This window comes from Monopterus albus, unplaced genomic scaffold, assembly GCF_001952655.1.
Source record: "Monopterus albus unplaced genomic scaffold, M_albus_1.0 scaffold272.1, whole genome shotgun sequence".
Taxonomy (NCBI): domain Eukaryota; kingdom Metazoa; phylum Chordata; class Actinopteri; order Synbranchiformes; family Synbranchidae; genus Monopterus; species Monopterus albus.
Window position 1 is genome coordinate 747,169 of NW_018128152.1, and position 26,119 is coordinate 773,287.

The 26,119-nt window shown below is 39.0% G+C and overlaps 3 protein-coding genes across 3 annotated transcripts in view; all 3 read right to left on the reverse strand.

The window, feature by feature from the left end:
• Positions 1-6,838, reverse strand: part of acat1 (acetyl-CoA acetyltransferase 1) — a 10,201-nt gene extending 3,363 nt beyond the window's left edge. The window contains exons 1-10 of the mRNA XM_020622115.1: positions 6,712-6,838; positions 6,158-6,205; positions 5,955-6,072; positions 5,555-5,650; positions 3,538-3,638; positions 2,662-2,805; positions 2,443-2,593; positions 2,250-2,345; positions 1,023-1,136; positions 557-621 (exon numbers count right to left, since the gene is read on the reverse strand). Of these exons, the coding sequence (XP_020477771.1) occupies positions 557-621; positions 1,023-1,136; positions 2,250-2,345; positions 2,443-2,593; positions 2,662-2,805; positions 3,538-3,638; positions 5,555-5,650; positions 5,955-6,072; positions 6,158-6,205; positions 6,712-6,762 (984 nt within the window). The 5' untranslated portion in view covers positions 6,763-6,838. The remainder of the gene's footprint in view (positions 1-556; positions 622-1,022; positions 1,137-2,249; positions 2,346-2,442; positions 2,594-2,661; positions 2,806-3,537; positions 3,639-5,554; positions 5,651-5,954; positions 6,073-6,157; positions 6,206-6,711) is intronic.
• A 1,455-nt stretch (positions 6,839-8,293) lies between these two features.
• On the reverse strand, positions 8,294-13,067 carry LOC109972892 (macrophage metalloelastase-like). Its single transcript, XM_020622116.1, has 11 exons — positions 12,776-13,067; positions 10,891-11,138; positions 10,638-10,786; positions 10,439-10,564; positions 10,265-10,329; positions 10,098-10,194; positions 9,701-9,902; positions 9,410-9,540; positions 9,158-9,323; positions 8,960-9,063; positions 8,294-8,856 (listed from the first exon to the last, which is right to left on the reverse strand). The coding sequence occupies exons 1-11, from the start codon at positions 12,881-12,883 to the stop codon at positions 8,753-8,755; spliced, it is 1,500 nt and encodes a 499-aa protein (XP_020477772.1). The 5' UTR covers positions 12,884-13,067; the 3' UTR covers positions 8,294-8,752.
• Positions 13,068-18,360: 5,293 nt separating this feature from the next.
• Positions 18,361-23,403, reverse strand: LOC109972890 (collagenase 3-like). Its single transcript, XM_020622114.1, has 10 exons — positions 23,305-23,403; positions 22,895-23,142; positions 22,668-22,816; positions 21,499-21,627; positions 21,235-21,396; positions 20,946-21,075; positions 20,681-20,820; positions 20,425-20,584; positions 18,834-18,937; positions 18,361-18,567 (listed from the first exon to the last, which is right to left on the reverse strand). Exons 1-10 carry the CDS (start codon positions 23,401-23,403, stop codon positions 18,428-18,430), a joined length of 1,461 nt encoding a protein of 486 aa, XP_020477770.1. The 3' UTR covers positions 18,361-18,427.
• Between the last annotated feature and the right edge of the window lie 2,716 nt (positions 23,404-26,119).

Sequence of the window (26,119 nt, forward strand, 5' to 3'; positions counted from 1 at the left end):
TCTTCTTGGGAAGGGGGACGATGGTTGTGGTCCTAAAGCAGGTGGGAACGATGCTCTGGCTGAAGGAGAGGTTGAAGATGGTGGTGAGAACATCAGCCAGCTCGCTGGCACATGCCCTGAGAGCCCTCCCAGGGATGTTGTCCGGTCCTGCCGCTTTGCGTGGGTTGATCTTCCTCGGGACTTTGCGTACCTGGCCTGGTCAGACAGTTAGTGGAAGGGAGGTGGAGGGTTGGGTGGTCCAGGTGTGTGTGTGCCTCCTCTCTGTGCTGTGGCTGGAGGTCTCAAAGCGGGTGTAGAAGGTGTTGAGGTCATCCGGCAGGTTGTCTGTGGAGCTGATGATGCTGGTGGTGGTCCTGTAGTCTGTGATGTGCTGCAGGCCTTGCCACATCCGTCTGGAGTCAGCAGTGGGAAGTGTTATGATTCCAATACTGTGGATCTGCATCCAACTTCAGTGTGGGGCAGATACATCTTTTATTGTTTTGTTGCAGTGGTTCTCACTCCTATGGACCAACATCAAATTTTTATTACTATTTTAGCAGTACATCCTCATATTCACCTTTGGTACAGCATATGCAGGAGCAATGGGGAAATCAATCGGTGCAACAGCAGCATCAGCAAAAGCTGTGGAGGGGGGAACAAAATATCAGTTCTAAAAACTGAACAAGACAAACAACAAATGTGTACTGTTCCATGAAGTGGTAACAGGAAATAAATATGTTTTATGTTAGCTTGACAAACACAAACAGGTTTTCAGTTTATTTTCTCCATTTTTGCCAAACTAATCATTAACACTGTACTCTCCATGAAGACTTTTATGCAAGAGCATCGTGTTTTAAATTACTAAATACAAAAAAATCCAGCCAACCTATTATTGCTTTCAGCAGCACAGACACCTCTTTCTATTTACTTGTAAAATAATGGCAAGCCTTTGTTTCATCTGTAGATCTAAGTTACTAGGTATTCAAAGCTCAATTTCAGTTAACCTACACAAGCATGGCTTTGTGTGTGTCTATAAAGCTTACAGACAATTCTTGCCAATGGAGTGATGTTGAGTCTCTTCGCAGCATCTGCTGTCATTAAAACGAGAGCAGCAGCTCCATCATTCAATGTGCTGGCGTTGGCTGCAGTCACTGTGCCTAAAAAGCAAGTAAACTGCTGAGAACTACAGTAAAAGGTTATTAAAACACACACAAAAGATTGTTTGAGTGAGGTCTCTGTATGCTGTTTACCACCATATTATGGTTTTCAAGCTCTTCTGCCAGCACTGAAGGGTGCTGGGATTCTTACCGACATGGACATGTCTCCAATGGACACATTTACACTGGGAAGATTATGAACACCACACACCTTCTCCTTCAAGGTTTTTCTTTGTTTCTATTATTGTCCAATTGTACACTAAATTAATGCTGAACACATTCAAACTATGAAATAACACATATGGATTTATACAGTAAAAGCAGGCGTAAACAGAGTACAGTGCATAGGATTTATATAAATCATTATTCTAACCTAGATGTGTATATTATGGCGATACACACTGTATAAACTTTGTACTCTGAGGCAAAACATTTGATTTTATTGTATGTTGTGGAAACAATATATGCATGTTGTCCATGCAGATTCTCAGTCATACAGGTCATAGTAAGCTGAAAAAAACATAAAAAGAAAAAAAAAATAATTCAACTGGACTTGGTTTTAGGTCGAAGACGTTTGTCTGCCCATAATATGAGGTGCCAACAATCCACCTCAATCACCTCCTGGGTGAAATCAGTATCTTAAGAATGGTTTGGGGCGGTTTCTGTCAATCTCTCAATGCTGTTTGTTTTCTTTAAACTCATGTCTTATAATTCTGCCCATGTCAGTGAGTGGTTTCCTGCTCCGAGACCCTTTAAATCTGTGAGGTTATCTTATTTACATTGATTAAGCCTGAGAACTAACTTGCTCCCGAGATTAGGAACGTGCTGCCATGCCAACAAATCGTGTGAAACTTTTAAAGAACCAACACATGAAGAACACCCCCCGAGAAACTGTTCACATATGCTGGTTAAGTGATTAACAGCTCTGAGCTCCCACCCGATTGGTTAGAAGGCTGAGACTCCAACAAGAACAGCCAGGCTGTTCAGTGGAGTCTGGGTTACAGTGACCCTTGACAGCACCCCTTCACACTGAGATACAATTTGCAGTATAGTTCAAGTATATATATTAAAAAGAAAAGCATACTACAACCTTAAAGGTGACTGCATAGTTACCATTCTCTTTCTGGAACACTGCCTTCAATTTGGGGACTTTGCTGAAGTCCACTCTCCTCCATTCCTCATCCTCAGACACAACCACATCAGGTTTGCCTACAACAATCAAGTCAACATCAGATATGCTTTGCAGTGTAAATGGCCAATGTCACCACATGACCCAAGTGAGAGCTATTCTGCTAACTCACTGTACCTTTCTGAGGAATGCTGACTGGTACAGTTTCCTTGGCCAGCACACCAGACTCATGTGCTGCTTTGCTGCGGCTGTATGAGCTGATGGCGTAGGCGTCCTGGTCCTCTCTGGTGATTTTGTAGTTCTTGGCTGTGTTCTCTGCACAGTTTCCCTGTTACAGAAATAAAAAGTTTACATTTTTTACATCAAGGCAACATTTAACTTAAAGTTGATAGTTACCATATGGAATTTGTTGTAGACGTCAGTGAGTCCATCCTTGACGATAAGGTCTTCCATCCTCACTCCTCCGTATGCTGGGGTCTCTCTGGCCATTACATAAGGTACATTTGACATGCTCTCCATCCCTCCTGCCACCATGACATCCTTAAAAAAAAAATTTAATAACACACATACAGTCAGACTTCCAAGATGTAGCAGCAGCCATAATTCCCTGTGCATAGAGGAGTTTGTCCTACAGTGTCAGAGTCTTGTATGGACCATAGATTATTATTAACAAAGTTTGTTTTTGGTCACATTTGTATTTTTAAGACATCACTGATGCAATACAGTATGTGAGTAGAATCTGCCCTCCATATTTAGTTATTTTAAAACAAACATTTCTACATAACCATTTTTAAATCAAAAACATCATTAAATAACATTAAATATGTTGTGGGAAGGTCAAGAATATTTTTCTACACTCATGTCTCACTCCTGACAATGGAGAGGCAGTATATTCGTTTTTTTAAACATAAAACATAGCAGAATTTGAGTTTCTGTGGAAAGGCTTGGCATTTTTTTCTTTTGTGCACAACTGGACTTTGTGGTCTTTGAGAGTGTCATTTGCTGAAATAGGACAGACAGACCAGAGCAGTACAATCAGGCTGTCGCTTGAAAAACAAGTGACAGCCTGATTGTTTCAGTTTTAAATATTTGTGCTTCATTAATTAATTAACAAAAGCATTTATTCAAATAAAACTGCATTTTGGAATTCAATAATTAAAGAATTATTGGCATTACTGTTAGCACTTATAACTACATGTAAATTAAAACTGCAGTGCATTAACTCCAAGCAGCTTCTACTAAGTAGTAGAATGTATTTAATGCCAATTCTACCTGGTGTCCACACATTAGACTCTGGGCTGCCATCATGATGGACTTCATTCCAGATGCACAGACTTTGTTGATGGTTGTTGCTGGAGTGCCAAGGGTCAAGCCTGGAGATACAATCAGGGACATATTTTCATTTACAAAAATAAATATATGAAATAAAAACATCTCTTGACAAATCCTCAGTTGTGCATGTAGGGACCTGCAGTCTGGCACAAGACAAACTGAGTAATGCACAGTCTGGCACAGACCGTGGGCGTTACCGTTTTCCCCCGTTTTTGCTGTTTCTGTTGACTGTCACTCGGAATGTATTGGCTCTACTAGTTTATGATCGTACAGCCCTTCTTAATATTCGCTCGTCTATGGAAAAATGCCCCAGTGTATACGGCTGGGAAGATTCTCTCCCAGCACCACTGGCAGAGATACCGGCATACCTCCGCTGTCCTTACTTTGTTTGCCCACGAAGAAAGCAGCCTAAGAGACGAGGGATCATGGAATCCTCTTATCTCGTTTGGAGCAGTGTGTAGGAATTCAAGGTACTGTTCTTAACTGGTTCAGAACTTATCGTACCAATAGCCGTTTTACTGTTAATATTGGTACTTGTTCATCCTCTCCAACAATCCTTTCCTGTGGTGTCCCGCAAGGATCTGTGCTCGGTCCCATTCTGTTCTCATTGTACATGCTTCCATTGGGATCTGTCTTAAGGAAATATGACCTTTCTTTTCATTGTTATGCAGACAATATTCAGATATACTTACCATTGAAGGCAACAAGAGGGAAGCCATTACAGCCATTGTTTGACTGTCTGACAGACTTGAAATCTTGGTTGGCACTTAACCTTTTAAATCTCAACAAAAATAAAACTGAGTGTGTGCTTTTTTTGGAGACTTGGCGAACTTAACTTCTTTTGACCAGGGTCTGGGCCCACTGGCTCGTCATCTGAGGCCGACTGTAAAAAACCTAGGGGTGATGTTTGATGGCAACTTTAGATTTGAGAAGCAAATCAACTCAGTTGTGAAATCTAGTTTCTTCCACCTCAGGTTGTTAAGATCAAGTCATTCCTTTCTTTTAATGATTTTGAGATTGCAATCCATGCTTTTATCAATTCCCGCCTTGACTACTGCAGTGCTCTATACTATGGTGCTAACCAGTCCTCCCTCTCTCGTCTTCAGATGGTTCAAAACGCTGCTGCTTGTCTTCTGATAAGTACTAGAAAATTCGAGCATATAATCCCGGTACTGGCTTCCAGTTCATTTTAGAATTGATTTTAAGTTATTGATTTTTGTTTTTAAGGATCTTAATGGTTTGGCTCCATTTTACCTCACTGAATTAGTGCACTGGCACAAACCTACAAGGTCCCTCAGATCTTCAAGCCAGTTTATTTTACAGGCTCCTATGGCCAGATATAAACATTGGAGTGACTGTGCTTTTACCGTTTGTGGAGTAGTCTCTCTCTTAATGTTAGATCAGCTATTGACCTGACTACTTTCAAATCCTTGCTTAAAACATATTTATTTGCCTTGGCTTTTAATACACAGTAGTAGTAATTTAATTTATTGAATGTATGTCATCTGTGTGTCTGACTTATTGTGCTGTTTTATTTTTGCACTGAACTTATTTTATTTATTTATTGCAATTTTATTCTGATTATGTAAAGTACTCTGGTCAATTGGATGCTGTTTTTATAGTGTTGTATAAATAAAATTGATTTGATTTGAAAATCATAACTGACGATCACAGCAATCATATATCCATCACATTTCTGCATTAGATTTCAACCCTGCTATGAATTTTGATATCAATAAAGACATAACTGGGTTTCTCTGAAGAGCTGGTCAGATAGATTAGGAATGGATACAGAAAAGGAACAGCTCACTGCTAACTGTCCTACTTATAGTGAAGAGATATGGCAATCCTGGTTTTGAGCCCACCTTGGTGAAGACGGAACATGCATAGATGGTTTCGAGACATCATTATTTTGGTGCCAGTAATTTGGTTTGAAAGTGTAACAGTGTGGCCATACCTGCACCAAGCAAGGCTTGTCGTGTGGGGGCCTGTCCTTGTCCTGCCTGAAGCACATTGCCCATATAGACCTCCTTCACCTCCTCAGGAGTGATGCCTAAATGCAACAAACATTAAGCCAACTCACTAAATAAACAGAGCCAGTGTATGTTACAGTAATGCAGCAATCCACACATTCATGTGAAACTGGGAGGCATCTTTTTTTTTTGTTTGTTTGTTCTTTGCATTTTATGTTTAAGCTTATCCGAGCTTAACTGAAATTACATCAACAGAAGGCCAACCTCAGAAGGAGCTTAGTATTGTATACAGGAAAGTCTGGCTAAAATATTATGAAGCCATTATTGACTGGATGTATAACATATGTACTTCTCTCTCATTTAAAGTGACCCATCTGACCATACCTGCTTTGTCTATGGCTCCCTTGATGGCAATGGAGCCTAGTTTAGTGGCTGGGACTGCTGCAAGGCTGCCTTTGAAGGAGCCCATTGGAGTGCGGACTGCACTGATTATGACGACCTCCTGAAACGATGCATTGAAAGTCTGCATTCTGAAACCCAAACATGTAATTGTGATGCAAATGTGAAATTCAAGTAAAGCTCCTTACGTTGAGAGAAGGCCCAGACGTGTAGGTTCTTGACAAGCACTTGTGAACCTACAATGGCAAAATAAGGACAAGGAAAGTGTATCTTCTACTCTTATCTTTCTAATCAAGTCTACTGCTCAAACCGAAGCATACCGATATTGTTTGCAGTTCAAATGATTCATGTTTGGACCAAGCTATTAGAAAGCTGTTAACGTTAGCATGATAATCATGTTACCTAACATTATGCTAAATATTAGAACAAACACGTAACATTAGTTAGCGTTAGCAGCTAGGTCGCCTAGTTTCATAAGTTGCTCATTTCATTAAGAAGCATACCTTGATGTTACACGTAGCCAGTGATGCAAAATACACACTAAAGCACTTGGAGGCACAGGCAGTTGGTGTCAAGTGTTTTCAGCATGAATCTATTTGTTTACTTTGTTCAAGGACGCTCCACACACACAAATGTTAGCTGAGCTACTCGTAGTCAGACTAATGCTAAAACTTGCAATACTATGCAACATAACAATTTAAGAGACATCCCCCAACAGAATCTTTTACACACCCCCACTTACCAGGCGTTTACAGATTTGAAAGTGCATGGTTAAAAATCCACGGGAAGACATTTAGGACTGAGAGACTAGACCACCACACATTAACGGGCCTCGCCGCCAGTCATGTGGCGGACTAATGCATGGCGATGGATAAATTCATCAACCAATCACAGTGAGGGGTGTTGTTCCGGTGTCATCGGTGTTTGGTATTATGGTTGTTGTAGTTTTAACGTCGAAGGCATTAAAGTGTAACTTTATATAGGCTACATTTAAATAACACTCAGGAAGTATGCAACATGGGTCTGGAAATATACACTCTTGTGCAAATTAATTGAAACAAACTGCAATTTCTCATCTTTTCATGGGTAGTCATGAATTTATGCAGGAAAAAATTATACATTTACAGTTTTTTGTTCCTTTTCCCAAGGAGATGTTATTTAATCATTTTTGGATGCAATAATCGGTAGATGATGTAAAACGTATCCTATACTATATCGTCTGTGATTGCATTATATTATATATTCATATAAAATAGTGATCATGCTTTTAGGACCTATCATTTCTAATCCAGTTGTTCTACAAGATGGATGCAACATCTAAAAAGCGTGCAAGTAGCTTGGCTTTTATGAACATACAGGAAAGACCTACAGGGAGATAGCAGGAGTTGTAGGTGTAAGTCTTGCAACTGTGGGTTGTGTGATCAAAATGAAGAAGAAAACAGGCTCCAAAGCGCAAAGGTAAATGTGGTCGTACGTTTTTAAAACTTGTGTGTTTAATGACCTTTTTAAAGAAACTGTGTTTTGCCTCAAATCTGATAGTCCAAAGTGACACAAGAGGACCAAACAAGCTGATTATACGGGAAAGTGTGAAAGACCCTAGAAAAACAAGTATTGCCTTAAAAGTTTATTTAAAGGAGAAAGGGATAGAAGTAAGTTCATCCACTTTTTTGTAGGCGTCTCTTGGAGGAGAAGATGATTCAGGCCTTAATTCAAGTTTGGCACAAGGACCCCAAAATCATCTTGTGTTCAAACTGTTCAAAATTGGTGGATTCGATGCCAAATCGCATCCAGATTCGCTTCTCAAGGGTTGAGGAGGTCATATCATGCATGTACTGATGTGAGTGTTAGAATATTATTCATATAAAGAAAATTGAGAAAAACAGATTTTTGTTGTTTTCAGGGTTTGTTTCAATTAATTTGCACAAGGTGGGCTCTGTTTGGTTTCACGAGATTTCAATGCATTGCACCTTAATAAAAAACATCAAAATTTAAATTAAGAAAACATCTTTAATGATCTGACAACACAGGCACAGAACTAAACAAATGCAAATAGAGAAAACACAACCAAAGGCCTATAGGAACTCACTACCAAATGCTTAAAACATTCTTAATTTGCCTATGTTGCAGTGTGTTTAGCTTTCAGGGGCAGGTTTGGGATGCTTTGCTTCTTTTTTCCTGTTGCAACGAAAAAAATAAATAAATACATAAACATTTTAAACATTTGTACCCAAAGATTGGTAAATTTTGCACATTGCATTCCACATTTATCTACCAAGTGAGGGCTCAGTAGACATTAGAGTGGAGAATGCCAGTATATAATAATAAAAACAAGTTCTCATTTTCATCTGCTCCTAAGTGCCCTTGTGAGGCACTTAAGATGATAACTTGTGGTTCTATGTGATTGTTTGCCCTTTTGCAACAGCCCCCCTGATGTAGGCTGTCACTGTAAAGTGACTAGTCTCCTACTCAATATATGTACTTACAGTAATAATTAAATCCTGGTTCAAACACGCACACACACACATGCACATTTATTAAGTCATGTTTAATTGATGCATGTCCAAGAGAAAGCAATAGCCACATAACAGGCACTTTACAACATTAGGCTTATACAGTTTTACATTGTAATTATTTTTCAAATTATGTAATTCCTTTAAGATTTCTAGTGAAAAGCTACAATCATCTAATCAGGATGAGTTAGCAGAATAAATTGCTTTGTTGCATGCTTAAAGCTGTGTGTACATGTATATGATTGTGTGTGTACATTTTGGGTTTTTGTTTCTTTAGTGGCAATCCATCCATTCAGAGTTTAACACAGTGCGAAGTGCTCTTTTTCGTTGGTAGTTGTACTCTGTCTGTGTGGATCCATGTGAAAAGTACAGGTAACCTGAAAAGGGGGGGTAGGAGGGTGCATCATTATTATCATGCCAAAACAGGCACACGCGTACAGTACTGCTCAGCAGAGGGACAATCCTTTCACTGTTACTTACCTTTGTTCTCAAAAGCAGCATCCACTCTGTTGCCAATCCCAGGCAGCTCACTGTGAATAAATTTTGGGTACCCAGAATCCATTTTGTGCACTCTCTCATTGTAGCTATGAGTAATATGGGGAGGAGTAGTCATCAGCACATTGTATCTGCCTGTGTATGGATTCAGTTTATGTGTTTGCAGCTAGTCATATTACTCACCTCCAATACTTGTCATTCACAAAGAGGAGGGTTTTGCTCGTAAATGGCTCATAGACAGCGGCATCTACCTTGATGACAGATGGAGGGAGGCCAAAGTCGCTGAGAGGTTTGGGATAACCAGGAAGGACAGTGTTTCTACTGATACTGATGCGCCAGTAATGATTCCCTGTGAGAAGGTAGAGAGTTGCTATTACTACATGTTTCAAACCAGACCCAACATTAACTGGTCATTTTTATTTGATTAATTTGTACCTTGAAAGAAAATGGCCATATTGCTTTTCTTATATTCATAAGCAGCATCAACTTTGCTGAGTCCAGGCCAGACAGATGCAATTCTTCTCGCGGTGATGCTGTCCCAGGAGCTCCTCCTCCTCCAGAAATGTCTGACAAAGAAACACAGTGATCACTCTCAGTGAAACAAAAAATAAATAAATAAATGCTTAACTTTACACACAATTTTGAAAATAATGCCGCTGACTAATAGAACAGCATGTTTTTTGTATAACCTAAATGTTTAAATAAGAGAATTGTGCATTGTCTCACCCATCTTTAAAGAAGTAAAGACTACGCTGAATGAAAGTTGCAGCATCAAAAGTCAGGTTCCTGTTGCACCTGTCTGGAGGAGGTTGCAATGTGGGAGTAGGATTTGGTTTAGGTATAGGTTGTGGTTTTGGCACAGGTTTTTTGGTAGGTTGTGGATTCAGATCAGGTTTTGTCGTTGTGTGAGTTGATGTGATGTTGACCCCTTTGAGGTATAAAAAAGAAAACATGAGTTGATGTGACTCTGACCCCTTTGAGGTATAAAAAAGAAAAGTCTGCAATGGCACTGGTAAAGATATTTGAGTCTCAGTAGGGTAGTTTGTCAGTGTCTTTGTGAAAAGGGTTGTTTAGGTGATATAAAGTTACCAAAATCAGTCAGTGAATTTTTTTGGACTCTCACCATAGATAGCTTGTACCCCCTGTCTGTCATCATCTGGTAGCTTGTACCCCTCTGTCTTCACATACTTGTACGTGGGATACATCAGGGCTGTCTGGACCTGAGAATGGGCTAATCCAAGTGCATGTCCAAACTCATGTGTACGTGGGATACATCAGGGATGTCCTGACCTGAGAATGGCCTAATCCAAGTGCATGTCCAAACTCATGGGCTGCCACCAAGAACAAGTTGATTCCTGCATATATGTACACTGATATTGTTACTGTCTGTATGTAATCATCTATAGAATCATGTCATGGATAACAATAACAATAACAATAACAATGTTTCCTTAATGTTAGCACCTGTTGAGGTTAGAGTCCAGGTTTCATCCTCATCAAAGTGGGTGTCACCTCCACGGCCTACTCCGGGGGAGTATGCGTGGGCCAAGACCCCACCCCTCCCATCAAATGGAGAAAAATCTCCATGTTCTGGTTTAAAAGAAGAAAAGTGGAGTCAAGACTAGGTGAAATATTCTCTAAGCCACTAAAAATATTGCATCACCTTGAGCGCTGAACACAATCATAATGTCAGCAGTGCCATTGTCGATCTGCTTGAAATCCAGAGGAAGGACATCACTGTAGAGTTTCAGAGCCTTGGCTATGGCGGTATCCACCTCATTTTGACTCAAGTCTGGTGTGTAGTCAGTTATCCTACGACAAGCAGTGAGACAGGAGCTTTACTGTGCTTTATGTCTGGATGAAAGGCATGCAGTAGCTTGTTGTCTTATAACATATAACACAGAGATTTTTTTAACCTGTATGTTAGCAAAGTCTTGTCCCACTTAGGCCGACCATCAGAGTGACCATATGTGGCCACATCTGTGAAACCACAGCGGGGGCGAGCCATCACTTCCAAGGTGTTGGAGTCCAGCTGTCCTGTCACCTCCAGGGCAAAAAACTCCTGCATTTTTCTGAGCGTGTCTTCAAAGGAGTCTAAAGAGCTACGCCAGGTAGAGTTGGGGGCACTGACACCCACTTCAGAAAAAAACTGAGACAGATATTCCTGGACAAGAAAGTAACATCAGAAATAAGAAGTTATCATACACAGATAATGCTCCATATGTGATTAAATTGATGATCTGATAGTTTATTTATTCAAATGTGAATGCACAGTTTTGAGAAGAGATAAAAAAGACAAAAAAGGGGAAAACAATTTTACACTATAATTAATTTGAAGTTGTAATCATTTACATGTTCAATCTATCCCAATTTTAATACTATTTATTGTCTGTATTATTTTTTCTGTAAAAACCATTCAGTGTATTTTCTTTCAGTAATTTATAGCTGTTTTCAGTGTTAGTGGTGCAGTCTGCCGTTCCCAGGTTACATTATATCAGTATGCTTGTACTTTTCTCTCACTGATAACGGCCCCACTGTTTACTGTTCATTCTTCTACAGCTGTGTCAGGGCTGTATTACAGTAGTGATAATGCTAACCACACAGCAGTCATTTTCAGCATCATTTGACAGCAGATCAACTATTTCATCTGTCAGCGGGTAATGGAATAAGTTGGAGCAGCCACAGTAAGTTGTTAGATGAAGTAAGTGCCAGGTTGCACAACTCCTCAGCAAGCCAGACAAATCTGTCTGTTGTTTGCTGATACTGGGTGGAAAAATACTAGTGCTGTGCTCAGCATGAAATGAAATCACAGTTGTGTGTGTGTCATGACTGAAAAAGGGCCAATTATTGACTGACTAGCAGGTTTGTTTGGCTGTAAAGTAAACAGATAAACTAAAGTTCTTTTCAGTTTTGTGACATTGCAAACTGTTAGCTGGCCCCAGAATTCTGGGACTTCAATATTAATTGCACTGGAATAATTTATTCAGTGCTGATTTTAGAGTTTTATTGCTAATTATGTTTTATTTTTTTATCATTAATGTTGTTTTGATTGTAATTTAATATTTTGTTAGTTACTTTTATTGACTATTTGATGTAAGGTGACCTTGAATGTCATAAAAGGTGCCACCAAATAAAAAGTATTGTTATTATTATTATTATTATTATTATTTACTGGCACTTGCTCTTACCACCAGTGACCATGGGTGTCACCAAATCAAACCTGAAATTTTAACTATATAATGTATGTTTTGTTGAGTTATCTTTTATACTAATTTAATTGCTGATACTTCCCAGCTTAGAACATCAAACAACATTATATCCAGAAATATAGACTTACAGAAAAACACCATGTTTAATGAAAATCTGCAATGCTTGTTCGTTGTGGAAAATTGTTCTCAAAACCTTTTACAAACAAATCAATATGAATCCTTATGCTGAAGTGTCTGGACTAATGTACAGCTCATGATAACATGCTTCCAGACTTTACTTTCTTTTGTTTTTCAGACTGTCAGGTTGAAGAATTTCCCCCCTCCAGAGAACACTGTGGTTATTATTGTTATTTTTAATCCAACTGTGAACTGTTTAAACCAGTTCTAATGCTATAAAGCTGAATTTAAATGAAAAAACAAAAATACAGGACATTGTACTTTTTGTGTTATAAAATTAAAAAGAGTGAAACTTTGTTGGACAAGATTGAAAGTGATCTTACAAAATCACACAGAAAAGCTGAAAGCTCTAGGTTACCGGACACCAACAAACAACAGGTTTTCAGCTTTGAGAACATGCACCTGACATGCTTACCTGAGCTTTAGTGAGCTCCTCTTGGTTGGATAAAGTGGTGGGCATAGCTCCACAGAGTGAAACAATCACCACGATCATCAAAGTTTTAACAGCCAGTGCACCTTCCATTTTTATTTTTTCTACTGCAGAGAAGAGATAACTCCAGGCACTTAAGCTATTCTTCTTCTGCTATGGCTCTGCTCAGATGCACGATTCTGATGCACTAGGTGGTTATTTGCTGAAACAATCGATTTCAGTCTTTTGGATATGAGGTAAACATCAGAAAAAAATGCATGGGGCAATGAAACATTGCCTGAAGTGCCTGAACAGACCCATTAGAACAACAAGAGAGATAAGGAATGTAGTGATAAGAGGGGGAGCTGGAGGGAAGAAGAGGTTAGATGAGTTCAACAGCTTGGGCCTGTATTAACATGATACACATCAGAAATTACACAATATGAACCATCGACAGGAACGCAGTTTTTTGTTTTAGATCACAGATTAGGCTACTGTTGACTACTGTTACCTTTTGCTTTGTCACCTCCCTTCATAGTTTTTTATAATGGTAAATATGTCATTAAAAAGATACTGTTGCATAGGCTGGCCAGAGACAGAAGCTGCCTTTTTCACTTTTATTTTCCCACACATGTGCGCAGGCAGCCACACCAACACCCAGGCCAACAAAAAATCCCCACCAACCCCGAACTAAATACCCAACCCAGAAGGGTATTATGGGAGATCCCGCCAGGTGCTTCCCCTCAAAGGCATTCTGGGGGACTCTGCCAAGTATCTCCGCCCCCAATGCTACAATTTGTAAGTATAGTATGTATAGATGCAGCTACTTATTGGGGTAACTTATTCCTTTCAATTGCTCTTAACCTTTATACTGTATTGGAAAGCAAACCCAATGGGCTGAGACCTTTTCTTAAAATTTTTATACACATTGAGTAATTTACACAATAGAGCAGCATTACTGGCTGGTTTGAAAACTGAATGGCTGAAGCACATACAGGCCTTCAATAAGCTCACTAAAACAAAATGTTATCAGGTAGCCTATACCAACAGGAAAAGTCCGAAACCAGCTAACAGGCTGAGAACCACAGCCCGATTATCAGCTTTACTATGTTGTTTACCAAGATTGCCTTTCATATACTATATGTTTACATTTTCATGTAAATATTTCTGATGTTATTCACAGATCCATCATGTCAGCCCACTGGTGCATGAACAATAGTTTACAATATATTATTACACACTTGGCAGTAGAGTTGGGGTTTGTGTATTTGTAATTTTGAAATGGTTTTGTCTATGATTTTAGGCTACCCATCTACAACAAGGAATTTGTTAAATACCTGGCCAGGAGAGGTTCTGAGTGTACACACATTTTTATGCATAAGTAGTAACTGTTAGGGTTTCATCCCCCTCACCCTCCTGGTGAGGGAGAACTAAGGTAGGACTCAAGATTGCTGACCCAGGTGCTAGTTAAAAAGGTGGTTTAATGGGGGGAAATACAAAAGTAACAAAAAAAACACGCATCATAGTACATATAACAACAAAGTAGGGCAGAGAGGGTGGAGGAGACCAGGATGGACAGGTGTGTAGAGCAGACTAACAGTAGGAACCAGGAGAGGAGGAGGATCAGGATGGACAGGGGAATAGACAAGCCAACCAGGAGGACAGGCGAACGAAAAAGGAAATCCACAGCACAGGAACTGTCAGCGTGGAGAACAAGATGACGTACGATACATACCACGACTATAGGTATAGGTATAGGTATAGGTATAGGTATAGGTATAGGTATAGGTACGTAAGATACATACCACGACTATAGGTATAGGTATAGGTATAGGTATAGGTATAGGTATAGGTATAGGTATAGGTAGTACGGGGTATGCAAGGTAATGCTCCGGTGAAGACAGAGCGTCTGCAAGAGGTATAAATAAGGAGGAAGGTAATCATAGGAATGCACCCCAGCTGTGCGCACCGACAAACGAGTCGCTAATTACCGATGAAGACAGAGCGCCTGCCAGAGGTATAAATAAGGAGGAAGGTAATCATAGGAATGCACCCCAGCTGTGCGCACCGACAAACGAGTCGCTAATTACCGAATGCAACACAACTGAGGTGCAGATCCTGCAAGTCCCAAGCTCTTATATGGGTCGACGTTTCCCTCACTTGCTCCTTTTCCTTGTGTGTTTATATATATATATTGTGAGATATTAACTGTGTGAGACATTGCAATTCAGGCATCAACACTGTTCACTGTGCACACAAGAATATGTATTGTAGAAAACACTAGTATCTTTATACACTATATGAAATGTAATATTAAGGTTGCTGTATGATTGCAGCACAAGCACTGTTTGGAAATTCTTACCTTAATAGGACACTGTTTTTGGAGATAAAAGTATGGCCTTCATTTGGTCATAGTATGTTCACTTATGTACTTATGGGGAGAGCCTTCATGCATAGCCTTCACTTAGTTGTGGTGTGTGTGTGCTTCTGAGGAGCTGTGCTCTGCTCCAAGGCAGTTACCATGATTACATGCTGTGGAATATTGGACTGTTTGAGACATTGTAACTGAAGCACCAGCATAGTCTTATGTACTGTACTTATATGGAAGTATAATCTTCATTTAGATTGACTCATCAGCACTGTCTTAGTTAAATGTACTAATAAGGAGTATAACCTTCAGTTCCAGTAGAAGTAAGTGTGTGTGTTCACTCTTACAATGACATGTATTTTTGGATAATAACGCTTCCCATGAAAGGAGTCGCAGGAGGAAGCCGGAGATTGAATACCGTGGGATATAAAGATGTCTGGAACAGCTCCACTGTTTTATACTCATGGAACTTGTAAGGATAAATTGAAGTTTCTTCATTATAACAGGATGTTCACTATATCATGTGTGTGCGTACTTCTTAAATAACAGGATGTACTTCTTGGCTGCTCCTGTTATGATCTCCAGATGCGCATCTGTGAATAAAGGTAATTATAATTAAGTGCACTTTAGTATTTGAGTGACTGAATATTCTTTCCATCATCTGGAACCCGATGAGGAAGTGGTAGACTTCCGTCAGGAAATAGTCTGTAAAAGGAGAAATCGTTTGTGTCTGAACACTATGGATTTACTGTTATTTCTCAATAAAAATTCATATGTGGCATTCTGATACAGACATACAATATAGTTGCAGTTCAGTGTTGTCCATTTTTGGCTGCTGATGTGAAGACTGTCCATTTCTCTCATTTATCTTGACATTGTTCCACCTGAGTCCTTAATTTATACACCAAAAACTCCATTTCAAAAATTATGTGTACATTTTGAAGCCATTCTTCTCTTGTAGGTATGTCAGGCCTACACCATTTTTTGGTGATGGCCTTCTTGCAGGCCGCCAACAGTATTTTCAACAGGTATCCATCTTCTTTAAATACAGTATTTCCCGTGAGGTGTCCTAGATACATAACCACACATGTTTTGGGGATGCCGTTACCTAGTATCTTGACAATAACAATGTCCACATCATCCCAGAATGGTCCTCAGAGCAGATTCTTGGGAGGTATTCGATCCTTGCTCTCCCAGATCAGGCTGAATGAGGACTGAGGACCAAAGAATAACCATATACGATAAGTAGGCATCACACAGTTGGTAAACTTCTTTATTTGATTGTTTCTTGCACCTCAATCAACAGGCTGCCACTATTCAGACCACACCTCCAAAGTTAAATATGCACAGTTAAAAAATGGGAAATAGAATTTTCCCTTTGAAAAATTTTCATTTTTTTTTTTTATTTTCTTTTGAATTTCCTTTGAAATTTTCCATACCTACCTGCCAACCAAAGGGACAGACTGAGAAAAGGCTGCACACTAATCTGAGCTCTCGATTTGATTTGTTAAAGAGACATCATTTCTGGCTACAAGATGTGAGGCTGTGGATACAAGTGAAAAGTGTGTGCATTCTGCTTTATTTGGTTCCTGTTAGACAACTAGTGTTAGCTAAATGCTGTCTATAGGTACATATACTTGTTGAATAAGGAAGAAATTTAAGTTCCCAAGATTCTGAGAAGTATCTTGCACAGCAATGGTATTTATCTGTTGTAAATAAATCATCAATCCAATCAACAAGAATGGAATTGAAAGCAAACTGAATTCAGATATCAGTATTAATATCCATCCCCAATAATTATACTGTGTAGGAGCCTAAATATAATTTGCGTTTTGGTTGACTTGAGTAATTTAAGTTCACATTAAATAAGTGGGAGCAATATTCATAACATAAACTATTCAAGTTCATTGTTTATTCTCTTAGATGTAAAAATGCATGTATTGATAACGCTGATTTGTACCTAATAAGTAGTTAAATGTGTTTGGAGGCGGGGGAGGGGCTTTCGGCGGAACAAGGGGGTCCTTCGTCAGAGAAAGGCAGTAGATACGTGGCGATTAGGAACTGTGGAGCAAAACAGTTTTTTGACCTCGCTTTATGGCTATCTCTCGAGTTGTTCTTTTCGTTTTTTACATTGTCATTTTATACTTCAAGTGGACGATGTTGAGTTTTGTTTACGTAAAAACGCTATAAACTATAAAGAAGAGTTTCGTGTGGATTCATGGATGTGAAACAAAGGGACATAAGAGCGTCAAGCTGAGGCTCCATGGTGCTGTGGAAATTACATACTGTATTTAGTTTTATTGATCTGATTCTAAAAACAAGTAAGTTATCAAATAAATACAGTGGAGTAAAAATCACAATATTTGTCTCTAAATAGTATGAAGCAGTAGAAAGTGAACATACTCAAGTAAAGGACCGATACCTCAAAATCATGCTATAGTACTTGAGTAACTGTAGTTGGGTACTTTCCACCTCTGGAATTTTAAGATAAACTTTTAAGTGCAAATCAGGCACATTGTTAAATACTGATGTCTGATGCCTTGAAGTACACAGAGTCTTCGGCTTCAATATTTCTCCCAGTGTTTAAACACTTGACAGTACAAACACTTCAGCACTTGATATATGGAAGATAATGTGTTAGTGTGTGTAGTAAGTAAAGAGGACACAAGAGGGGGCAGTGAGAACAAAAATCTTTATGTTTATACTACAGCAGGGTTGACTAGCGGACATACAACGCTGTTGTTCCACCCAAGCCTCTGGTTTCTCTACTTCTGTTACCTTGACATCAAAATTCACAAGGTTCACTCAGAACCGTTTGAATTCCCACATGTGACAGACAGACTATGGCCCAATGAATACCAACACGAGAGGCCCTACAGACATTAAATGTTATCAGTAATTATGTTTCCACAGAAATATTGTAAATAATATAAATGCTGCTATGCTCATTAAGCTTTTGATGTAATAATAACTGTCAGTGTATTTATGTTCCTTACAGGATAAAGGAAGTACTATTGCTAATACTCAGGACTAAAGTACTCACCTAGTAGTACTGAAATGTGCTCCAAGAAATAGGTAAAAAAAAAAAAAACAAACAAGATATTTGGTTATCATATGACACATGCCAACAATATTTAGTATGTGAAAAGCTAAAAAAAACAGAATGATTATTTTTTAATGCGAAATGTAGATAAGTATGAAAAAACTGAAATTTTATATCATTTAAAATATTTCAAATGCACTATTTTAACAGGGTTATCTGTAACTTTCTTCTCAGTCTACATGACTGACTACACAAACACATTAGATAGTAAACTGTCCTGGAAGTTGGTGCAGTTTAAGAAGTAACTGCTCCTCAGCACACGATTCAACCTTCCAGTCTTCAGGTCATATGCAAATACGTGGGGTCCACTGAAGAGGTAAGTAAAACCTGCGGAATAGAGGCTTAGCATTACTTTCTGTTATTGTTAAAGGTTTTGGTAGTTTTGAGAAATGTGCATTTGTTTTCTTTTTGAGAATTAAAAGGGAAAAAAGCAATACCACTCATAATTATCTATAGAAGGATGAAGCATTGTTAGCTTAGTATGAAGGCAAGTTAGCAGAAAAAACAGCTAACCTTGCTCTGTTAAACTGTAGCAAAATCTGTGGGTAGGTTGGAAGAATGAAGGAGGAAAACACTGTCATTTCAGCACTCACCTCTGTACTGGAGGGCTGCATTCACTTTGTTGGTCAGTCCAGAGAAGGTCTGATCGAGACGTTTGGGGAATCCTCGGTCCATAGTTTCTCTGGCATCATCATAACTGAAGAAGCACAAACCGGTATTAGATGTTTTCAGTGATGATAAAGGGTAAAGAATGAATCACCTTGAAATAGGGGTGTGTGATATACCCACGTATATCATCTATAAAAATATCTTAATTGTTATATTAACAATGCGCCAGCAAGCATTATCGAATAGGTAACTTTACAAAAAAGACTACTGCGTGTGTGCATTAAGAATACACACAGTGTGTGCATGGTCACACACCAGAAGATAAGCTAGCATAGCTGCCTAAAATACATTAGCGAGTTAAAACATGAGTGAAGAGACAGCATCAGGAGAGAAGATGTACCAAAAGCCTCCCAATTTACAGTACTGTGCAAAGGTCTTAGGCCATCATTACATTTGTTGTATTAGTAGTGTAATGATGACTATAAATATTTATCAGAATACAAATAGAAAATATAGTAAATACAGTATGGACACCATACAAAAAAACAAAAATGTCAGAAGAAAATCAGCAAACAAACCTGGACACTCACAGCTCAAGCTATTCTAAAGAAATATGAAGAATTTGGAGAAGTCAAGGACAAAATTAAGAGTTGAGACGAAGCTGTCAAAACCTGATGAGAAGCTTCTCAGAGTTTCTTCTTTGAGAGACCAAAGGAAACCCAGCAAGGACCTGGCTCAGCATCTGGCAGCTTCATACAGATGCCAGGTTGATCCTTCCATAGTCCAAAGAAGCTCAATCAGGAACAACCTTTGTAGAAGGATGGCAGCCAAGAAACCGCTTTTTCAAAATGGGGCCATGGAGAAGAGGCTAAGGTATGTAAAAGCTTGCAAAGATTGAAGTGAAGATCAGTTGAAAAGTCTTATGAAGGGATGAATCGAAGTTTAAAATTTTCAGGTCCAGTCATCGACAGTATGTGAGAAGAAGAGCTGGAGAGAGGTGGAAGATTGAGAGCTGGCAGCCTTCAGTTAAATATGGTGGAGGGTCTGTCATGGTTTCAAGACATCAAGACAGTCTCCCCAAAAGAACTGTGCAATGGGAGGTCACACTAAACACTGGCTTAGAACTGTAGAAGCCATTTTGTTAAAAAAAAAAAAAGTCGTGTACATATTTCCTGTATTTTCTGGTTATATCTCAATGAAGAGAAATAAATATAAATGATAATTATAACCTTGGTAAAACTAATGGGGGTCTAAGATTTGTGTACAGTACTGTACATTGTTTATTTAATTGCTAGATGTGGCTCAGAAATGATTATATTTACTTAAAAGCTTCAGTTTTAAGCAAATTAGCATATGAAATATAGTTTCCATTAATATCATTGGTAAGTTACAGTTAATATGCTATTAACAAGAGCAGCCTAGCACAACATAAGACTTACACATTTCTGAAAGATACTAAATATAGCCCAGGTATTGTTATGAACAAAATCCTCCTAAAATGTCCAGATATCTTTTCTTTTTTTGTGTGAATTTTGCACACCCCTACAATAAAATTAGTATGTTGATCAAACTCACCTGAAATAATTATTGCCTACAAAGAAAAGACTTTTGCCTGAGTCTGCGTCATAAAGGGCAGCATCAAGGTTCCTCACGCCTCTTGGCAGACCAAAACTGCTAAGTCTTTTAGGATAGCCTGGTACTAGATCATAGTCAGAGAAGGCCCACACTTTCTGACCTGTAGGCAAGAAAAGAGGTTGTTTTAAAAAAAAAAAAAAAGGCATAATTTAGGTGAAATGGTGTCAGATTTGTGCATCAGATAGATAAGGAACACACATCCCTTTAAAGAAAAAGATTCTGTCTGACTGTTGGTTTTCATAAGCAGCATCAACACCGACAGGAGCCTTGGGCCAGAAGTCTGTGATGAGACTTTTTTGAAGTGTCCTGTTCTGGGGGGAGTTATGCCACAAGAAGCTGAAAGCACACAAGAACATAGTCATTTTGCACATAACCCAGGTCACTTATTGTGAGAAAGGACCCTAATACATTTTGGATTTGGCTCTGTTACCATTCTACTGTTAAAGTACTGTGTCTGATACCTGTCCTTGAAGAAGAGCATCTGTCCTCTCAGGGTGGTGACAGCGTCCAATACCATGGTTGAATCACAGGCATCAGGGGAGGTGGGTGGCTGAGTCTCAGCTACAAAACTGTTCTTATTAGGGTTTAGACCTGTAGGTTAAACAAAGTGAGTTACTAAACAAATAATTACAAAGTCCTGCAACACATTGCAACAAAACCCGAACAGCATCAATGATGGTTATGAAAGAGATCCTCAGAGATTTTGGTCAAGTGCTGTTTGTGCAAACAATCCAAACAATTAGTACTAACCATACAGAGACTGGATGCCCTTGATATCATCCGGGGGCAGAACAAAGGTATCAGGGTTTTTATATCTGTATACAGGGTACATGAGAGCACCAGGATCATCAGAGTGAGACAAGCCCAGGGAGTGGCCAAACTCATGGGCAGCTACCAGGAAGAGGATGTAGCCTAGAGCCAAAGACACAGAATGACAGGTCAGTTACAGCAAGATAATCATTGCAGTAATTCTGTAAAATATTTTACTATGCAGAGAAAAAATAACTAATTCACCTCTGCTGGAGCGGAAAGTGAAGTTCTCATCTTCATCAAAATGAGCATCTCCTCCAATACCAGGAGCTGGGGCGAAGGCATGCGCTAGGGTTTTACCAGGGCCATCAAAGGGGTAATAATCTCCATGTTCTGTTACGCAAAAACAGACCGAAATCAGATTTTGAAAACAAGGAAAAAAAAAATACTTGTTCAAATAAATGTATGATTGATGTAATTTTCTCCTGCACTCATTTTGTTTTCTTAAAACCCAACAAGTGAGAAAGGGTGTCCCAAATGTAACCTTAAGCCAAGTGCTTTGTACTTCACACAAAAATGTCTTATGTATATGTGGGACATCACAACCACAAACCTGAGCTAAAGAAAACATGGCCATTTAGATATCTTCCCAAACTTGGAATAATTGCTCTCTCTTTGTTTTGAGTGACATCCATCATGTAACTATGCAAACTGTAGAAATGATCTGCTGCCAGTCATTAACGGATACATGTCCTTCAAGTATGCATTACAGTATGCTATAGCAGAGGTGTCAGCAAGGACTCTAGGATATTTACTTCTTCTATAAAAAAATTTTGAAAAATCAGACATACGGTACATCTAAGCTAGAAAATCATCTACATCACACCTGAGTACAACAACAACAACAACAACAAAAACTGAACACTAACAAAGTTACAAAGAGTTACACTTGGATGAGAAGCATATAAATCTAAAAGAAATTTAAACAAATGTTATAAGTGGTGAAATGTACTATACTTTTTAGGTATGTTAACTCAGTATGTTCTTTTATGCTGCTCCCTACTTACACTTCACAATATTTCACATCGATGCAGTGCTATTTTATAACATTTTTGTAGGCCTAGTGTATGTAAAGCACCAAAGACTGGGTCCTGTGTGGAAGAACTACATTAAATCTGGCTTACTGTACGTAGATGAATGAGTAATAAAAATTACTCAAACCTAATTATAATATATTACAACAATAAAGCACTCCAGGATCCATTCTGCACAATCAATATTTTGGTGATAATAGTCCTGTATTTTTCCTTAAGTAACACTGAGAATATGGTACTTTTACTTGTAAAGTATTATTTTAGACTATGTAGTTTATTTTTTACATAAGTAGAGGATGTGAGTATTTTTCCCACTAGTGACAATTTTGTGCTACTCACTTCCACGGCCAAAGGAGATCATGATGTCAGCGGTGCCACTGGAGATTCTTGTGAATCTCAGAGGAGTGACTTTGGCCCAGACCTCCAGCGCTTTCTTAATAGAGTCATCCACCTCTGACACAGACATGTCAGGTGTGTAGTTTTCAATCCTGAAGCACAGAAGTCAACAATATTGGAAATTTACAGCAATTACTCTTGCTCACATATTCTCTGTTCAGATTATTCACCTGTAGGTAAGGCTAGCTTTTTGCCACTTAGGCATCTTTCCAAATGTGGAGAAACCAGCAATGTCAACATCTGGAACACCACAGCGAGGCTTCTTCATCATGGCCAAGGTGTCAGCATCCAGCATCCCGGTGATGGTGAGACCAAAGAATCGTTGCATTTCACCTAGCTTCTTGCTCACTGGGCTGATGCCCCGTCTGACTGATGGACCATTGTCCTCTGTCAGGTTGAAGAATTTCTTCAGGTAGCTCTGTCGAAAGAAGACAAGAATTTAACAGTCCACCTAGTGATCACTAATGGTCCTTTGAATTTGTGCAGCACCGACAGCTCCCAAAATGCACAACTTGCCCCCATCTTAATGGCAATCTGCTGAGACTGTATGCAAGACAAGGCACAGTAAACACACACACACCTCTGCAAAGCTTTCATCTTGCTCAGTAACCTCTGATACTGGCACACAGTAAACTTCAGCTGCCAGGCTTAGCAGAATGCACAGCCAGAAAGACCCCATGCTTCCTCCTTGAATATCACTTGTGTGTGCACTAGAGTCAGCTGTTATATACAGTAGACTGAGGAGCAGAGCTGCTAGGGAGTAGCATGTTGAGCAACAACTATTGTGAGTCACAGCCTCAAGAAGTATTTCATTTATGGATGACAGGAGCAGAAGACGGGCTCTGATTGCTTGGCCTACAGGGCTGCTCCTAAAAAACAGACCGTAACAACGATCATGACACATGGTGTATTACATTTCCATAACAAAACAACTGATTTTAATACAATCAATTAATCAGTTAGATGTTTTGTGGGTAATTAAAATAAGTGATATGAAATTTTATATGTCAGTAATCATGTCTGACAAATGGAACCTTTGAACTCATACAGACTTTCTCAATATTGTGTACGAGGAGAGTGCCACAGTCTTGTCTCCAAGCAATTAAACAGGAAGAGATGGCAATGGTACCTTGACCAAATATTTCTAATTTTATTTTGAACATATTGGCTGATTTCTCCATCTGTGATCTAAGGTTATATTGTGATATTACACTTTAAGGCTCTCTGCTATGAATCTAAAGACCTTTACTCACAAACTCCAGCCCTCAGGCTACTGTTGCTCGTGATAAGACAGCAATGTGTCTTGCGAACAAATAGTGTATGTACGAGCTGAATCAAGTCATGAACCAAAGCCATGTTAACACTGAATTCAGAGGTCAGTCCTTAACAGCTAAACTGAAATAAATTTATCTTACAGGTGTTGTACTGCATTAAAAGTTGTTTTTTATTGTTGGTGAGAAAACTTCATTGTGGTTGCAGTTTCCTAATATTGAACAATGGGAGGAGTAGTACTGTATGTTGTGCAACATATATTTCAGGTAAATTGGCCAACACTAAAGACAGACAGTCACTGAAGACAAACAATTTTTAAATCCTTTATTTAACCAGGTGAAGCCTCTTTGAGATTGACATCTTTTTTTCAAGGGTGACCTGCAAAGAGGGCGGCAAACAGTTAAACAGTAACAATTACAATGGACGCAGTACAATACATGTAGACAAATACAACTGAGACATACTTCAGCAAACACAACATAATGCAATAAGAAAGTGATACTGTACTTATACAACCTATATGCAAATATTTCAAATCTGACACTGAGCACAATGTCTGTGCTACATATTAAAACCCCACATTTTACATTTTGTAAAGTCTGCCTTTTCTTTTTCAAAGTGAAAAGACATTATTTGAGGCCATTATTACAACATGGTAACACACAATTAATATATTTGAATAATACAGTTAAAACTGCATTTTAAAAATGGCAATTATTTATGTATATACTAATTCAATGTTACTGTTTTGCATCTGAGATTACACATTGTCTTGCATATAAAGTCCATCCATCCATCTTCGAAACCACTTAGTCCCAAACGGGGTCACGGGGGGCTGGAGCCAATCCCAGCCAGCTGCGGGCGAGAGGCGGGGTACACCCTGGACAGGTTGCCAGTCCATCGCAAGCTAACACACAGACGAACAACCAGTCACACACACACACACCTATGGGCAATTTAGAGACACCAATCAACCTATGCTGCATGTCCTTGGACTGTGGGAGGAAGCCGGAGCATCCAGAGAGAACCCACGCAAGCACGGGGAGAACAGGCAAACTCCGCAGAAAAAGGCCCCGGGTCACATATACAGTAAAGTCAGTGTGTGATATTCATCATCATCATCATCATCATCATCATCATCATCCTTGATTAGCAGACTCAAGGTCCATACAAAAAAGAAATAAAAAAAAGAAAGGATATAAAAGAAGAAAAAATAAATAAAAAAAATAAAAATCATAAAAGACATTTATACCAATGTTTCCACAGAGAAGATTGGTAACATACTACACTAAAACCAGGATTAGCCAGCATCATTATAAGACTATTCTCAGAGTTATTCACACGACAGATAAATCTGTACATCAGGTTTCTCATTAATGCCTGAAAGGTACTAACATGGACCTGTGAACACAACAGACTGGCGCTGGTGGACCTAGGCTTCTTAAGCAGAATCCTCAAGGCATCATTATAAGCAACTTTAAGTTTCTGTAAAGTAGCTACCTTATATTTACACCACAATGGGGCAGTATACAACGGTGTACAGTATGTTCTGAACAGATGAGCTTTAACATTAGCAGAACACATGTGAAATTTCCTAACCAACATATTAGCTTGAGCATACAAAATGCGACACTGCCGATATATATCCTCATCATCAGAAAGCTGATCTGTAATGAAATGTCCTAAATATTTAGTTTTTCTACAGACACTCAACCTTTGTCCAGACAAACAAAAGTCTGGGAAACAAAGTTCTTTGTCCCCTTTAGTCCGACAGATCAGTACAACACTCTTTTCTGCATTATATTTCACATCATACTTCAATCCATAGTCCGAGCACACATTCAGCAGTTGCTGAAAACCAGCACTGCTGGGCGAAAGTATGGCCAAATCATCAGCATACATAAAATGATTTACAATCATAGAAGACTATAAAAATAGGAAGGAGTAAGGTCTATGTAAACAGTGTCACTATGACACAATCTACTGCCAGGAAAAAGGAACATTCTGTGTCTGGGCTTGGTTTGTGCTTCCAAGTATTCCACTTTATCCGTTATGACTTTTAGGTTCTCACAGGTTTCATAAACGCCCTCCCTTGTGCCTTTAATTTGGGTTGACTGCTCACC

Bases quoted from the DNA above. Each gene is read 5' to 3' on its own strand.
- LOC109972890 (XM_020622114.1), bottom strand. From the start codon at position 23,403: ATGGGGTCTTTCTGGCTGTGCATTCTGCTAAGCCTGGCAGCTGAAGTT. The intron at 20,821-20,945 runs GTATCAGACACA...GTGTGCTTTCAG, and splicing joins ATGCTCTTCTTCAAGGACAG to CTTCTTGTGGCATAACTCCC. The intron at 18,568-18,833 runs GTGAGTGCTGAA...TCTATTCCGCAG, and splicing joins TGCAGCCCTCCAGTACAGAG to GTTTTACTTACCTCTTCAGT.
- LOC109972892 (XM_020622116.1), bottom strand. From the start codon at position 12,883: ATGGAAGGTGCACTGGCTGTTAAAACTTTGATGATCGTGGTGATTGTT. The intron at 11,139-12,775 runs GTAAGCATGTCA...TTTCTTGTCCAG, and splicing joins AGGAGCTCACTAAAGCTCAG to GAATATCTGTCTCAGTTTTT. The intron at 8,857-8,959 runs GTAAGTAACAGT...CCCCCTTTTCAG, and splicing joins TGCTGCTTTTGAGAACAAAG to GTTACCTGTACTTTTCACAT.